At 45.4% G+C, this 17,392-nt stretch overlaps 1 protein-coding gene and 1 non-coding gene across 8 annotated transcripts; both read left to right on the top strand.

Annotated features, from left to right (window-relative positions):
- The first annotated feature begins 811 nt into the window (after positions 1–811).
- On the top strand, positions 812–17,072 carry Pabpc4 (poly(A) binding protein cytoplasmic 4). Of its 7 annotated transcripts, none has more exons than XM_078025984.1 (16): positions 812–1,984; positions 4,378–4,571; positions 5,626–5,741; positions 7,110–7,249; positions 7,600–7,694; positions 8,529–8,666; positions 9,296–9,391; positions 11,073–11,345; positions 11,749–11,821; positions 11,989–12,060; positions 12,605–12,691; positions 12,785–12,912; positions 14,755–14,848; positions 14,935–15,065; positions 15,321–15,423; positions 16,753–17,072. In XM_078025984.1, the coding sequence occupies exons 1-15, from the start codon at positions 1,792–1,794 to the stop codon at positions 15,408–15,410; spliced, it is 1,920 nt and encodes a 639-aa protein (XP_077882110.1). In that variant the 5' UTR covers positions 812–1,791; the 3' UTR covers positions 15,411–15,423; positions 16,753–17,072. The 7 variants fall into 7 exon arrangements, with proteins under 7 accessions (XP_077882110.1, XP_077882108.1, XP_077882109.1 ...); XM_078025982.1 differs by having other exon boundaries at positions 11,989–12,108; XM_078025983.1 differs by having other exon boundaries at positions 11,749–11,836.
- Positions 9,727–9,859, top strand: LOC120891085 (small nucleolar RNA SNORA55). The gene has a single exon (XR_005735514.1). It is a non-coding gene; the product is annotated as a small nucleolar RNA SNORA55 (small nucleolar RNA).
- Positions 17,073–17,392: the final 320 nt, after the last annotated feature.

Raw genomic sequence — 17,392 nt, 5'->3', positions numbered from 1 at the left:
TAGACCTTCACTAGACCAAAAAATCACTTTATGATTACCCAAGCCTATGCATTAATCTTTTTTTTTTTTTAAAGAGAGAGTGAGAGAGGAGAGAGAGAAAATTTTTAATATTTATTTTTTAGTTCTTGGCGGACACAACATCCTTGTTGGTATGTGGTGCTAAGGATCGAACCTGGGCCGCACGCATGCCAGGCGAGCACGCTACGGCTTGAGCCACATCCCCAGCTCCCGATGCCTTAATCTTTTACAGAGAAACAAAAAGTATTTTTTGAGTCCTTAAGTACAAACGATCTCCATGAATGCCACTGGCGTGTAAACAGGAGGGATAATTCTGCTTTGTTTTATCCAAGTCTTGCCAAAATTTGCTTATTTTATCAAAAAACTCATCCTATAAAAAAAATTACAGCATTTCTAGCGCCCTCTACCATGCTACCTCAAGGTCATGGTATTCTGAATACTTCAGTATATCTGCTTGTATACTTGGGCCCGAACATTTACATATTGAGCCCTCTTATTTCATTGAAATTTATTTCATGTCCCTTTATGTTACAATTATGCATTCCATGGATGTTTTAAACAAGCGTTTGGGTGGGGTAGGTCACCTTTGGGTCCTATTCCCGGATGACGGCGGGAGGGGCATTTTAATCTCTTCATTCGGGAAAGAGGCCCTGGGGTCTTCCGAAGACGCCAGCAGTGCGGTCCTCCTCGCGCCAGGGGTCGCTGTGGCGCTGCGCGGCCCCGCCAGGTCGCTCTCGCGTGGCCGCCCCGCCTCGGGCCCCCGGGCCGAGTGGGCGGGCACGACTGCGCCCAGGTCGCGAGGCGCCCTTCGACCAGCAGCGCCCGGGGCGGGCGGGTATAAATGGAGCGGTGGCTGCCCCAGCCGCCTCTCTCCGCCCCGGGTCGCTGCCGCCTGCGCCGCTTTCGGGCTCAGTAGCCTGAAGCAAAAAAGAGAAAAAGATAAAAAAAAAACTGAAAACGCTTCAAAACCTTAAAAAAAAAAAAAGAAAAGAAAAAGGAAAAGAAAAAGCGAGTCCTCTTTGGAGAGCCCGCGGGGAAGTCACTTTCGCACGCTTCCGGCCTGCCCGCGCCCGCCGCCGCCGCCGCGCTCGGCGTCCGTCGGTGTCCGTCCGTCGGTCCGGTGGTGAGCAGCCCGTCCGCCCGCCCGCAGGGCCTGCCGCGTCCGCGCGCCTCCGTCAGTCCGTCCGTCCGTCCGTGCGTCCGCGCCGCGTGGCAGCCCCGCGCCCTCTCCCCCGCCGCCGGCCGGCGCACCACGTGTCCGTGCTGCCCTTCGCCGCCGCCTCCCGCCCGGGGCTGGCCGAGTCGGCACCCGCAAAGATTTAGTTTCCCTCTTCCCTGGCTGTTGTAATCTTAAACCTCCGGGAGCCCGGGGCCTATATTTATCGAGAAACGCGTGTCCCCAAGGCCGCCGTGGGTAGCATCTGGTTGCCTCTTGAAGAATTTTTGACCCCAAGGAAGGGGATTCCCCGCTTTTATTCCTCTTAATTTTTGGAATTTGGAGCTTCGAGCCAGGACAGCTGGAAACTACAAACTCCCGGAGAGGGCCATATTGTTTTTGAGAGCCTTTGTCTGAGGTTTTGCGGTCCCGTGTGAGCTGCCCGAACTCTCTCGTCCTGCCTCTGAGCCTCCCTGCTGCAGCTTCTTCCCAGCCTCGCTCTGTGCCACCTGTGAGCCGCGGCGTGGGCCACGGCTCCGAGAGAAGCCCCTTTTGTCCTGCGGTGGGCCCCGTAAGAAGTCCTCCTGGCGGGGCTCGGGGTGGTGGGGGGCGGGGAGATGAACGCTGCCGCCAGCAGCTACCCCATGGCCTCCCTGTACGTGGGCGACCTGCACTCGGACGTCACCGAGGCCATGCTGTACGAAAAGTTCAGTCCTGCCGGGCCTGTGCTGTCCATCCGGGTCTGCCGCGATATGATCACCCGCCGCTCGCTGGGTTATGCCTACGTCAACTTCCAGCAGCCAGCCGACGGTGAGTAGAAGTCGTGCCTACACGTTCGTAGGCTCTCGGGGGACATTAAGGGTCATCTCCTAAGGAGGGCCCTCTTGCCAGGGAGGGGGCAGCAGGACAGCATATTGCCACAGAAGCCATAGTGGGAAGCAGGATGCAGGTATTGAGCACATAGCTTGGCTTGTTTCCACAGCCAGAGTTTGTCTTGATTCCACCACTTGCCAACTAGATGACCTTGACTAATGGTGGTAATGGTGGTGGTCGGGAATGCTAGGAAGCTGTAAATCCGTATCTGAATGAAGTGATTTTTGTTATTCCCGTATGTCTGGTTCTGTCCAAGTTAGGTTGAGCGGTTGCAGAACCTCCCTGGCCTGGCCAGTGGTCATGGGCACGTGCCCCTCAAACACAGGCCTATTAAAAAATAGTGCCCTGCAGAAGTTTCAGATTGCAACACTGCTAGCCCCTCCCACCTTTAACTTGATTTTGTGCTGATAAGGGATGGCTTGGGGCAAGTAGGAAGCAAAGGAAACAATCTTGTACATTAGCCTCAAGGAGCTTAAGTTGGTGCCACCAGCACTACTTGTGCTGGGCCAGCTCCTTACTCTTTTCAGAATCTTTTTACTTCATCTCATCTGAAGAAAATAAGACTCCAGGGAAGGAAAAGGAACTGCAAAAAAGTTCAGGTTGGGACTCCCAGTGCAGAGTTCTGCCACCCAGATTGTCTCAGCAGTGGAGAGGTATGCTGCAGGCGTGGCACAAGTGAGCCCAGAAGAAATTTAATCAGAGGCTGCACGTGACTCCAGATTAAAAGGGAACAACTGCAGAGACCATTACTGGGAGAAACAAGCAATTTTGTGTCAAAGGATCTTCAGGTCCCTGTTATTTTTGTCCCTACTTTGTTCACTGTCCATGATGCAGAGAATGTTACTTGCCCAGCTTATAGCTGAGAACAGAGAATTGGACTAGTTGACAAAATATTGCTGCTTACTATCAATCCAGTGTACTCTGAGCTGTGTTATGTCTTTGAACACAAAGGAGGTAGCTGAATGTGACTTCTGAGGTGGGGTATTGGGTAAGATAGCTGTTGCCTGCCTCCTTGGCTCTTCTGAATAAAAGTCCTGTCACTTGGAGATAGCAGAAGCCATTGGTCAGTGTGTCTGCCAACACATACCTCTGTAGGACTTCTCCATGCTATAAATAAGTGTAGCCAAATTTGTCAGACTTAGCCAGACTTGCCCTATGCAGTACTGTCTGGAAATAGACCAGGACCTGTGTTGGAATGAGTTCCTTTACTGCTAATTAACAAAGTAGTTTGAGGTCCCATGCTGAATTTATCAGGTGGCCACCCAAGCAAACTTGTCTGTACCTGGACTTTTCTGGCTTGGATCTGTACTGTTGTCTCCCCTTCCCCAGTCATCCCCCATACAAATGTGCGCACCTTCTGAGGAAGGTGGAAAATTGTTGGAAATGAGTGAAAAGATTCCTTTTTGTTGATTGGATAGATGAACCTGTAGAGGGGCAGAGTTGGAGTTTTGTCCCCTTTTTAAATGAAATACTTTGAGGCAAGGAATAATTTCCTGCACTCCTTTAATTCCTTTGTGGAAGGGGTTCTGGGTGATGTCATTTATTTAGTGCAGTCACTGAGATAACAAGGACAAGTTGCCACCAATGAAGGAAAGGAAGTGTTCTGGCATTCAGGTGATGGGTTACCTGTACATAAACATGCACATATATATATATAGCCTTTGGTCCTTTACATGATCTTGATTTGGAAGCTAAGGAAGTGCATGGAGAATGCGGTCACCAGGGCAGTTGAATTCCTAGAATCCATACAACTTAGATTAATGCTTCCAAAGGCCTAGACCCCATCGAGTATAGGCCCTCCTGAAATTGAAACTCTTAAGAAACTGGGCTGATACCAGACACAGTGGCGCACACCTGTAATCCCAGCTATTTTAAAAAGGACCAGGAATGTAGCTCAGTGTTAGAATGCTTGCCTACCATGGGGAAAGCCCTGGATTTAATTTCAAGTACACTAAAGCAGCTGGACTGAATTCAGGGATGGTATCTGAAAATGATAATTTCTTAAATACTATATATAGTTAGCTGCACAACTTAGCCATCCTGCAGAACACTTGCCTGCCGTGCACCAGACCCTGGGTTCAATCATGATAATTACAATCATCCTACCTGAGTCACTGTGGACATAGGCTGCAAAGTCTCTCTAAATGATAAAGCTTAGTCAAAAGTGAGGTTGTATCTGATCTTGGTGGCTTTGAAGGCTGTTTCAGCAGGGTTGACTTTTGTCCGTGATTACCTAGAAAAACATTGGTGTAATCTGTTCTTGTAATCTTATGGCAGTCACCAGAGTTGATGTTTTACATCCTTGATTAAAATGTGTTTCTCTATTTTAGCTGAGCGGGCCTTGGACACCATGAACTTTGATGTGATTAAGGGAAAGCCAATCCGGATCATGTGGTCTCAGAGGGATCCCTCTTTGAGAAAATCTGGTGTGGGAAACGTCTTCATCAAGAATTTGGACAAATCTATAGATAACAAGGCACTTTATGATACTTTCTCTGCCTTTGGGAACATTCTGTCCTGCAAGGTAAGCATGGATAAAGTGATTTCAGTGGAATAATTGACACTTAAAATACTAAATGGGAAGCTAGCTTGGAATGGGGGTCAAGGGAGTATATGGTAATTTTCGAAGTGCTGGAAATGGAATTTTTAAAGTTCTGTATGTTGGGGCACAATCCAGTATAACCAGTGGGTTCTTTCTGGTTCATTTATTCTTCCTTATCCTGAAAATTCTTTTCTGTTTTCTAGCTTTAGAAGCTCAAAATGTTTTTGTTTTGAATAAGGGAAACGTGATGACCAGAGAAGTGTGTGTTCTCCTGGAAGTTCTGCTTAAACCATTTTAAAATCATAAATTCAGCCTCCTCTTTTTTTGGGGGGGGTACTCAGGATTGAACTCGGGCCCTCAATCACTGAGCCATATCCCTGGCCCTATTTTGTATTTTATTTAGAGATGGGGTCTCACTAAGTTGCTTAGAGCCTCACCATTGCTGAAGCTGGCTTTGAACCTGTGATCCTCCTGTCTCAGCCTCCCAAGCCACTGGGATTACAGGCATGCACCACTGCACCTGGCATCCCCAGCCCTTTTTATTTCTCTTTGATACAGGGGCTCATTGAGCTTCCCAGGCTCATCTCTTGAGTCAGTAGGTTTGGAGATGTATACCACTGTGCCTGGCTGTCTCCAGCCTTTATTTTTATTTTGAGACAGGGGTTCACTAAATTACCTAGGCTGGTTTCAAATTTGCAGTCATCTTCCCTTGGCCTCCCAAATCTGGGAGTATAGGTGTACACTACTGTGCCTGCCTTCTGTTTATGTGGAGTGCTTTGTGAAACATACATAATGATGGTTTATATGCTTGACACTACACAAAACTAAAATTCTTCTAATAAAAATGAACAAGAGATTATTTGGAAACAGAAGCAGCCTACTGGCAGTAACCATTTATGAGTAGTGTACATGCAAGGTTCCTGGTCCTGGGCTAAATGTTAGAGCACAGCTGATAGAGTTGGCTGCCTTGGACCATGCAAGCATCTCTGGAGCTGATGAGTGGTGCTAAAGTGGTCTGCCTTTTCTTTTGACACAGGTAGTGTGTGATGAGAACGGCTCTAAGGGTTATGCCTTTGTCCACTTCGAGACCCAAGAGGCTGCCGACAAGGCCATCGAGAAGATGAATGGCATGCTCCTCAATGACCGCAAAGTGTGAGTGTCCCAGTCTGGAGCAACAACCATCGCATGAGCCAGCCGTGGCCCCACCTCGGTATTAACTGGCACACACAAGGCGGCTACTGGTTCTCTCGGCCCAAGTGTGGCCTGCTCCTACCTCTCCACTCCAGGGCTGGTGAGTCTCCCTGCCTGAGCCATGGCAGCTCTTTTGACTCGCCAAGGTGGGCTCCCTGCCCAAGCCATGGCCTGCCTGCCGCCTCTCCCTTAAAGGCATCCATCTGTGGGTTTTGTGAGCATCAGCAACTGTGGCTGGCTGGAAGGCAGCTCTAAGCCCACTCTGAGCAGGGGCCTTGGCCAGCAGCAGAGTGGAGAGGGCCCTGGGCTGGCCAGGAGCTGTATACTAGCTTTGCGACCTTGGCTGTCCTTTGACTCAGTTCTGTTCATGGGTCTCTGGTTGTTGATGCCAAATTGTCCTTCTAGTTTTCCATTCTCTTAACCTATGACTGACTAATATAAGGCTGGCTCCACAGTGATACTTAAATTGGTTACAAAGAAAAACCCCATTCCTTTGTGGACACTTCATAACACATCTTGTTGCTCTGGTGTGGTTATTACTGTGGAATGTGGAGAGGGGATTCAGAGCCATGCTGGGAAGAGAAGGGACTATACACCTTGGCTCTTATAAGCGAAAGTCGTCTCTGTCCTTTGTGGTGTTGAATAGACCAGAAGATTGGTTGTTTATAATGTCTCTGTACAGAGTTTTTTTTTTTTTTTTTGAGTACACCAAAATGAATGCAGTAAAAAGAAAAGATTGGCTGGATGTGGTGACACATACCCGTAATCCCAGCAATTTAAGGCTGAGGCAGGAGGATTGCAGGTTCTGGGCCAACCTGGGTAACTTAGCAAGTCACTGTCTCATTTTTTAAAAGAAAAAAAGGGCTGTGGATATAGCTCAGTTGTAGAGTTCCCCTGGGTTCAGTCTCCAGTACTGCCAAAAAAAATCCCACCAAAGTTTGCTCTTCACTCCAACAGTCTCACTCCTAAGACTAACCACTGTTAACAGTTTGGTTTATGTCCTTCCAGACCTTTTCTATGCATTTACATAGATGCACAGAAATGACGTTTTTAAAACCTGGTCGTCAGGTTTCTTCACGAAGGCAGTATGATGTGGTAGGAGTAGCCCTGGTCTGAGCCAGGAGCCCTGGGGCTGGTCCTTGCAGGGTAGTCCTGCCTCTTTCTCTTTCTGCTGGGGACTTTGGACATCTCTGAGCTTCTCTTGGTGGTGGATGGGGACCTCATGTGTTTTAACCTCTCCTGTCAGCCTTTAACCTGCATTCCTTTGGGCCCCAGGAAGCCATATTTTTTTCTCCTGGGTGATCACTATTTTTCATGGTTTCTTTGTAGGTTTGTGGGCAGATTCAAGTCTCGAAAAGAGCGGGAAGCTGAACTTGGAGCCAAAGCTAAGGAATTCACCAATGTTTATATCAAAAACTTTGGGGAAGAAATAGATGATGAGAGTCTAAAAGAGCTGTTCAGCCAATTTGGTAAGTTGGGGTCCTTGCCCCCACTTGTTCCTTTAGGTAGTCTACCAGCCCTAGAATCATTTTAAGTTTACTTAAGAGACAAAGCACTCAGACCCAGAAATAAAACACTTATCTGTGATAAAGTGGATAGAGATAGATCCAGGCCTTTGCTTTATCCTTTCTCCTTCTGTCCCTACAATCATCTTAGCTACTAGGTCAGAAAGAATTAGAAGAGGAGGCATGGTGTCTCTTTCTGTCTTAGATCCATCTAGGTTTAGTCAAAGGTTTGGTTCAAGTTCCTAGAGAGATGCTTTGTCTCCTTAAGCTGTAGTTAGAGGGTTTCACTAATAGTTCTGTTTTTTGGGGAACAGGTAAGACCTTAAGTGTGAAGGTGATGAGAGATCCCAGTGGAAAATCCAAAGGCTTTGGCTTTGTGAGTTACGAAAAACATGAAGATGCCAATAAGGTGAGAGTACCACAATGGTTGGGAAGAATTTGTAGGAGGTGAATCCAGAGTGTGGACAGGGTGTTGCTTAGCTCATTGTAGAGCAGGAATCCTCTGAGTAGCAGTGAATTGAATTCAGCTATTGTTCTCTAGGATATCTCGGGTTTCTACCTATACATTGTTTACCTAGTTACAAAGCACTTGCATATCATTTGAAAAAATAAGGCAGGTGTTTTTTTCCCATTTCTAGGTGAGGGAACTAAAACCCAGAGAGTTGAGCTGATTACAGCACAGCAGCTACTTAGGAGCAAAGCACTTTGATAGGCTCTCCATATATATCACTTCAATAAATGCCCAAAAAAGAACCTGAGAAATTTTTAGCGACAACCAGAATATCAACCTGTGATCACCACCATGCTTGTATTTGTACTACTGTGTTGTCATCGCCCACTTAATATTATCTGGACCAATAACCCACCACTTAGATATTAACCTCTTTTAACAAATGAGGTATTTAGATTCCTTTAGCTGGCTTCAAAATGGGATGGAATTAATTTTAGTCCTGTAAGAAAGGTTTTCTCTCAATACGTGGACTTGATTATCTCCAAAATAGCCACAAGCAATTGTACAAGCTTATAATTCCAACTACATGGGAGGTTATGGCAAGAGAATCACAAATTCAAAACTAACCTCAGCAATTTAGTGAAACTCTGTCTCAAAAAAGGGCTGGGGATATAGCTCAGGAAAATGTTCATGGGTTCAATCCCTAGTGCCACTTGAAAACACAGAAACCATTCCCCAGCAAGGCATTTTTCCTCTGCAACTTTGTTTTAAGGATGGGCATTTCCTTTCTAGGCTGTGGAAGAGATGAATGGAAAAGAAATCAGCGGGAAAGTCATATTCGTAGGCCGTGCACAGAAGAAAGTAGAACGCCAGGCTGAATTAAAAAGGAAATTTGAGCAGCTCAAACAGGAGAGAATTAGTCGATACCAGGTGAGGTGGTGTTGGACCAGCCTACAAATGTTTAGTATGCAATATTTGTAAAGCCAGCTTTATCAGACTCTCTTTGGGGTCTTGGAGTCTACACTTCAAGAATATGGAACTACCGGATGGGACAAGAATTGTTGAACAGGGGCTTCTCTACTTCAGAAGCCTCAGCTTGTTATTTTTTGGATGTAGCTCAGTGGTAGGGCATTTGCCTACCATGTGTGAGGCACTATGTTTGATCTCCAGCACAGAAAAGTTATCTGCTTTTAACTGTAGGCTCCTTAAAAATGGCCCTTTGGAATGATGGCAGAGAGTAACACTGAGAGATAAGTGGTCAGCCAAAGGCCCTGTGGGGAAGGATAAAAAGTGAATGCATTGATGAGCCTATTAAGTCTTAGGGAAATAATTTCTCAACTTTGGGCTAGCACCAGAATCATCTGCAGAACTTATTAAAACACAGATTGTTTGGTTCTAACTATGGAGCCTAATGCATGGTTTAGGGTTAGGCCCAAGTATTTTCATTTTTCTAACAAGTTCCCCAAGATGCTGCTGCTGGGTCAAGGGATCACAATTTGTAAACCACTGTCTTAGAATCTGTGATGTAGAAGTGCAATAACATGATTCTTCTCCTTTAGGGGGTGAATCTCTACATTAAGAACTTGGATGACACCATTGATGATGAGAAATTAAGGAAAGAGTTTTCTCCTTTTGGATCAATCACCAGTGCTAAGGTATTTTGGTGTGAGATTTGGGGACTGAATACAGAGTATTCCTGGGATGTAGCTCAGTAGCATAGCCTTTGCAGCACATGCATGAGATCCTGGATTCAAACCCTAGCACAGAGTTGAGGGGATGAGCGGAATATTCTCTTACAGGTTTGTTGGCATTTGTTTCATTGAAGAGTCTCAATTGAGTTGATAGTTCAGAGAGCAATCACATTATTCTAGCAAGCTCCTCTTCCCCTTCAGTTACCCAACTGAATAATGCTCTGCAGAATGGCATTTTATTAGGTTAATATTACACTGTCTCCCAGCACTGGAGTGTGATGACTCTCTCTAGCCCTTAAGCACCCGATCTTTCCCATTCCTGCTGCTTCGTGCTGGTCTGGGGACAGATGGTGCTACACTATGAGCAGAGGATATCCAGACAGGTTGTTTTCCATTTGTCTTGGGACCTGTCTCTACAACTCTGCCACATTTTCTCCTTAAGGATGAAGGTATTTTGAAGATTCTGGAGCTGGAGTTGGGAACTTTCCTGTGGTTTCACTTAGAAGGAAAGGGAGTGAAAAGTTTGGTTTTTCATGTTTTATAATGTGGATCATTTGCTTGATATTTTAAAACTTCCATTTAAAAAAAATTGAGTCTCTGAGCAAGAGAATGTTGGCCACCTGGTGATGTGTGCGGCATGTCCTTGGCACTTTGGGAGTGTGACAAGAGAGTTTGTGTCATCTGCTGCATCTATTATCAGGCAGGACAGTATCTACATCAGGTTATGATCCCAAAGTCCTTCAGGTGAGACAGGCTGATAAAGGTCAACTCTGGGTTTCTCTCACCCACTTGAATGTCCCCTATCAGTGCAGGGCAAAATAGTCTTTACTTGCTTATCTCTACAGTAGGCAGATTGACAATTGTAAAAAGCAAAAGCATTCTGTCTTTAGTTCTGGGGCCCCATTTTCAAGATCACGGTAGGGCATTGTTTATATACACCTTATTGCCCACCTCATTGAAAGGTATGGGATTGATATATGCATTAACTTTCATGCCTTCCACTTTGGGAGGCTCCCCATGCTGTGTACTCTGATACTGATACTAACAAGTTGGTGCCATGGCTCATGCCTGTAATCCCAGCAGCTCGGGAGGCTAAGGCAGGAGGATCATGAATTCAAAGCTAGCCTCAGCAATTCAGCGAGGCCCTCAGCAACTCAGTGAAACCCTGTTCGACTCCTAGCTAATTATTATTCCCATTGAGTGCCACTATTAGGTGGCAGTCATTGGTAACCTGGGAGTTTTATAATTGCCCACATGTGATATTTCAAAGCATTTTCCTAACTAAGTGAGCCTGTTCAGGTTTTGTCCACCGTTTTGGACTGGATGAATTCTACAAATAAATTGTTCAGCACTATTGTCAAGATGTCTCATAGAATTAGGAAACATGTTTAGGTTCCTAGTTTTACCATTAGCCACATTGTAGTTGGGAAACTTTAGCTTACCTGAGGATGTTTTTTAAAAAAAAAGCCTAAGTTGTGATGTTGGTTTTAGGTACATCCTGGGCCAGGGTTGAACTCTGGCTTAGATGGTAACTTAGCAGCACAGTCCAGGATTTTTGACAATTGTGAAGAACGAGCCTGTTGATGCTGTCCCTCCTCATCCCCAATACATAAACCTTTTTCTTAGTAGCTGGTCTCATTTATAGGTAATGCTGGAGGATGGAAGAAGCAAAGGGTTTGGGTTCGTCTGCTTCTCATCTCCTGAAGAGGCAACCAAAGCAGTCACTGAAATGAATGGACGCATTGTGGGCTCCAAGCCACTATATGTTGCCTTGGCCCAGAGGAAGGAAGAGAGAAAGGCTCACCTGACCAACCAGTATATGCAGCGGGTAGCTGGGATGAGAGCACTCCCTGCCAATGCCATCTTAAATCAGTTCCAGCCTGCAGCTGGTGGCTACTTTGTGCCAGCAGTTCCACAGGTGGGTCTGCCCTGTGATCATGACCGTTTGCAGTAGTTGGAGAGAAGGGATTTTTGATTTTTTTTTTTTTAATCAAAACATTACAGAGCTCATGATATATCATCTTTCATACATTTGACTCAGTTGGGGGATTTTGGATATTGGAACTCCAGAAGTCAATAGACTCTTCAAATAAAATGAGAAAGTACTTACCCATGGTCATACACATATATACCCAGTAGCAGAGGTAGGGTAAAACTGCTCCCACTATGACCCTTCAGGCTTTGAGTAGGCTTTATTCCAAATAATAGGCTAAGGTTGAGTCGTAAGGTGAGATAAAATGAGATGAGGTTTGGTTTTGTTTTGTTCTAATGTTGGTTCAGGCCTGTAATATAAAAAGGCTTAGTGCTCTTTTTCCTTACAGGCTCAAGGAAGACCTCCATATTACACACCTAACCAGTTAGCACAAATGAGGCCTAATCCACGCTGGCAACAAGGTGGGAGACCTCAAGGTAGGTGGTAGAAAACAGTGATTTGGTCACCTAGAATATATCATGCCTATCCTGGTCTACCTGCCTTTCTTGCACTTGTCCCTTCTAGGGCATAGCCTGGCTTTTGGTCATTGTTGCTTATCAGTGGTAAGCGCTTTTTATCTTCTCACCAGGCTTCCAAGGAATGCCAAGTGCTATACGTCAGTCTGGGCCTCGTCCAACTCTTCGCCATCTGGCTCCAACTGGTAATGCTCCGGCCTCTCGTGGCCTTCCTACTACCACTCAGAGAGTCGGTGAGCAAACTGGCCTATAGGAGAGTGGCCTGGGGAGGAGGGAGTCAGGATGGCTAGCTCTTCCTTCACTTGGTCAGTTTGTTGGGCTCAAGTTTTTTTGAGTCCTGGTTCTGTCATCTTAGCTGTGTGCTTAGGTAGGTACTTGATTCAGGAACAGAACTAATGTGAGTTCTAGGTGCTGGTTACATTTAACATTCTTTATTGATTGGTACTCAAGATTAATTTTAGAAGTTTGCTAGCTGGATGACTACAGAGAGAGAGCCTGTTTTTTGGTAGAGTAGGGTGGGGGGACAATGAAACTTTTTTACAGAGTAAGTCCTGCATTACAAAATGTGGATAGAGTTGTATGTTATTCTTTGGCTCAACCCTGAAAGTAGCAGTAGTGGCCCCCATGTGTGATGTCGTGTGATCATGCTTTGGAATTTCTCCTTCCGTGGGACGTGGCCAGTTGGACATCTGCTGCCAACACTGATGTGCATTTGCTGGTCTGTTGTAGGGTCTGAGTGCCCGGACCGCTTGGCTATGGACTTTGGTGGGGCTGGTGCCGCCCAGCAAGGGCTGACTGACAGCTGCCAGTCTGGAGGTGGTATTGGATGCACACAGAAGGGGGAACGATGGGATTTGACGGGTCTTTGATCAGACTGATGGGCTTTAATTGTAATTGTCCTTTCCACAGGTGTTCCCACAGCTGTGCCAAACCTTGCACCACGTGCTGCAGTTGCTGCTGCTGCTCCTCGGGCTGTAGCACCATACAAGTATGCCTCTAGCGTCCGCAGCCCTCACCCTGCCATACAGCCTCTGCAGGTGAGGCCCACCAAATGGTGCTGGAGGTGTTTTCCCCATTTTCCCTTGATTTTCAAAAGATGCTTGGGCTAGGGATATAGCTCAGTTGGTAGAGTGCTTTCCTCTCATGCACAAGGCCCTGGGTTCGATCCCCAGCGCCACACATAAAAAAATGATGCTTGGCTTTGGTTCATGCAGTGGGTATCACATTTCCCAGTCTGTGGCAGGGTGTATATTCTGTGTGGTGATTTGAATAGTGTCACTAAAGGGCTTGAAATTCTTCTTCCTGGAGGCAAACTGGGGCTTTCCTGGGTTTTGGTTTTTATGTCTTTGCAGCACTGGGGATGGAATCTGGGGTATAATAGGCAAGCACTCATCACCAGCCCTTTTTGAGACAGGGTCTTGCTGAGTGCCTAGACTGATCTTGAATTTGTCATCTTCCCACCTCAGCCTCCTTAGTAGCTAGAAGTCCTACTCTCCTTTTGTGACATACCTGCACTTGTTCAGGTCCTTGAGCCTTCATATAACTTTTTCATCCACTGGCCTGTTTGATCCTTGGCTGTTCTGCAAAGTTTTGAGATATTAAGGCAGGAAATAACATCAACTTATAGAAAAGAAATTCAACTTTAGCTGGGCATGGTGGCATGATCCTATAGTCTAAGGGCTGAGGCTGGAAGATCACTTAAACCCAGGAGTGAGATTAACCTAGGTAACAGAGCAAGACCTTATCAAAGAAAAATAATTCAGTTTCAGAGATATATTAAGGGGTTGAGGGACAGGGGTGAGAGCTTAGATTGCCTAAATTGAAATTTGCTACTTCTACAACTATGCTCTTTAATACATAAGCAAAGACACAAGTGTTTTGGGTACCTGGGATTGAACTCAGGGACACTTAAACATTGAACCACATACCTGTTTTTTAAGAGAGTCCTACTAAATTGCTAAGGCTGGTTTGAACTTGCAATCTCATGCTTCAGCCATCAGTAGCAATTATCTGGTGGGGCCACACTCAGCCTTCAGGCCTAAAAGTTCCTTGGTAGACAGATGATCTTTTGGCTGTCTTCCTTCCCCATATTCTCTAACTTGAAGATTTCTCAGAGCTTAATTCCAAGTAAAATGTCTTTTTTGCCAACAAGACCCTATTTTTAGGGCTGTGATTAGCATTAATGTTCCATATTGATAGTCCCCAAAGCTGTTGATTCAACAAAAATATCTAGTATAATGAAGATGCTATGTGTAAATGTTATATTCACACCCTTTGGCCCTGTCTGTACCAGAATTGTCTCTAAAGGGAACTTTTAGGGAAAAGCTATCCAGATGTTCACTGTGGCTGATTTATCAGAAGGCCTTATTTTGGGGTAACTGGGTAAATCAAAACATCAGCACAAGCTTGCCTAGCATTGTAGGCATTATATAGGTTTTTTGTTTTGTTTGTTTGTTTTTTTTTTTTGTACTGGGAATCTAACCCAAGGATGTACCACTGGACTACCCAGCCCTCCACTCCCTTTTTTTTTTTTTTTTTTTTAACTTTTTATTTTGAGACAGGTTGTCACTAAGTTACTGAGACTGGCCTCAAACTTTGAATCCTGTCTCAGCCTCCCATGTCTTCTGGGATTACAAGCATTTGCCATTGTGCCCGCCCAGTTTCCCTTCTGATATCTTGCCATTTCATTGAAGATGGTTGTATGTTTACATTCTGTTCCTCAGCATACCCCTAAAAATCCCTAAGGATTCTCAAGGAACTAATTTCCTTGAGAATAAGGATAGCTACCCCTCCACTTCTCTTCCACATAGTTAGAAGAGAAGATGTTGAATGATCCATCCTTTTCTTCTTGCTAACCTGCTGCCCGTCCTGGTTTCCAGGCACCCCAGCCTGCAGTCCATGTGCAGGGGCAAGAACCCCTGACCGCCTCCATGCTTGCTGCAGCACCACCCCAGGAACAGAAGCAGATGCTGGGTGAGTGTCCCATGTTCTTGCAGAGGAGTGATCAACCCTTGATACCAGTATCTATCCGCTGAGATTTCATTAACTCCTGCCCACAGGCGAACGCTTGTTTCCACTTATCCAAACAATGCATTCAAACCTGGCTGGAAAGATCACAGGAATGCTGCTGGAGATTGATAACTCTGAGCTGCTACACATGCTGGAGTCCCCCGAGTCTCTCCGCTCCAAGGTGAGCTGCTTTAGACCTTGTGACTTTAGCCCTTAGGAGGATTAGGGAGTGGGGAGAACTTGCACACCCATGTGTAACAGAGGCGTCTGTGGCCCCTGACATGTTTTACCTGTGGTTGGGTCTGCTGCTATGAATAGTGGGTAAGCTGTCAGCACCAGAAGCCCAGGGATCATCTATATTCTGCCAGTGGGCTGAGCACCAGAGAGGGGCCAGCTGGCTTGCCTGAGTCACTGACAACCTGGAGATTTCTCATAGGTGGATGAAGCTGTGGCGGTTCTACAAGCTCATCATGCCAAGAAAGAAGCTGCCCAGAAGGTGGGCGCTGTTGCTGCTGCTACCTCTTAGACGAGGAAAAACAGTATGTTTGGCTTTTTCACTTGTGCCAGTTTTTGTTTGTGCTAGAATTCAGGGGTGCTCTACCACTGAGCTACATTCCCAGTTGTTGTTCCTTTTTATTTTGTGATGGGATATGACTGAGTTGCCCAGGCTGGACTTACACTTAAGATCTTCCCAAGTCTCTAGGATTACAGACATGCACCACTACCCCTGGTTTCTGCCATATAACCTGAAAACTTGGCAGGCTGTTACCTAAGCCTTTCTGTTATTAGGATCTGTTATTATGGAAAGAAAAATAATGGTTGTAAATTAAAAACTTGGGAGAACTGGGTGTGATAGTGTGCACCCATAGGCCCAGGTACTTGAGATAAGGCAGGAGATTCACTTGGGGCCCAGGACTTCAGGTCAGTCTATAGCAACACTGAAAATCCCATGGTTTCCTCATGAAGAACACCTGGTCAGATCTTTATTAGAATTATTGGGGGCTGGGATTGTGGCCATTCACCTAGCACGTGCCAATGCCCTGGGTTCCATCCTTAGCACCACATAAAAATAAATATTGTGCCCAACTACAACTAAAAGATAAATATTAAAAATTATTGGTGGAGCTGGGGATATATAGCTCAGTTGGTAGAGTGTTTGCCTTGCATGCACAAGGCCCTGGGTTCAATCCCTAACACCAAAAAAAAAAAATCTAGGGGCTGGGATCCTGGCTCAGGTAGAGTGCCTGCCTAGCATGCATGAGGCACTGGGTTCGATCCTCAGCACCACATTAAAATAAAGATGTCTAACTAAAATATTTTTTAAAAATAATTATTGGTATAGAGGTTGTTTCTCAGTAATAGAACACAGCATTATGTGTAAAGCCCTGGGTTCAGTCTTCAATCCTTTATGCCCCAGTTACCTTTGTCCTGAGATAGTGATCTGATATACAAGGAGTTTTCATAATCAGATCCCAGCTGTAAGCATCATTTTGCCAAGTTAGCCCATTGAGGTTATATGTGTACATACTTAATGCTTAGCTCTGAAAATGTGACAGGAAGAGAAACGCCTGGGTGTCCAAGATGATGGTGTAGTTGGAGAGTTACATAGGGTTTGTTCATTGACTTAGGCGGCCCGAGGACTCTGTAGGAAATTGGGTGAATGCAGCTTAACTAGGACTACTGGTAGGCACCTCCAGGTAGACAAAAGCCAAGAAAAATTATTTGAAAATGGCAAGAGCTGGTGTGTTGGTAGAAACTGGTTGTCTTGTAAAGGGCCCTCAGCTATGGCAAGTTGAGGATACCTTTATCAGCCAAAAAAGATTTGCTAAAATTCTTTTGATTATTTGTGATGGTGTTTTTCATTTCAGAGTTCAAAAGCCAAATAATAACCCCTGGTGGAAATCAACTCAAGGTTTGAAGACTTCCTAGCTTGTCCTATGGACCTCAACATCAAGAACCACAAGTTGCAAATTTATTAGGTCATTTTGTATCAAAAGGTCAATTATGAAAACGCCTAGAATTTTTCAATTATAAGAATATATTCTTCTGGGTTCTACTATAGCCCAGACAGTGTTAATTTTTTTTTCTACTATGGGATTTGGTCGTTACCTGCCTCCCCCTGAAATTGGTTTTATTTGATGTACCCAAGTCTTAAGTTTCGCAATAAAGAAAAAAAATCTCCACAAAACTGCCTCTGTGCTGCCCATGTCAGTTTTTTCAATAAATTCCAGTTTTTGCTGCATGTAATTTCAGGATGTGAATATATTGGAAAGACCCTACTTATTCTGTTATTCAGCAGTTTAGGATTAGCTGGGTATGCAGAACAGTTGAACAGAAAGTCCCATTGCATATGGTAGGATCTTATACATTTAGCAGACAACCTTGGGTCTGGCTCAGGAAAATCAGGGCTCAGTGAAGTTGGCACACCCGAAGAACTGATCTGGCTACAATACCCCCTTCTTCCCCTTCCTTTCTTGGACTGTTAACTGTTGGTGTCAATCTCCTGGT

Source organism: Ictidomys tridecemlineatus, chromosome 11 (assembly GCF_052094955.1).
Source record: "Ictidomys tridecemlineatus isolate mIctTri1 chromosome 11, mIctTri1.hap1, whole genome shotgun sequence".
Classification (NCBI taxonomy): Eukaryota; Metazoa; Chordata; class Mammalia; order Rodentia; family Sciuridae; genus Ictidomys; species Ictidomys tridecemlineatus.
This window is presented reverse-complemented; position numbering and strand designations above follow the sequence as displayed.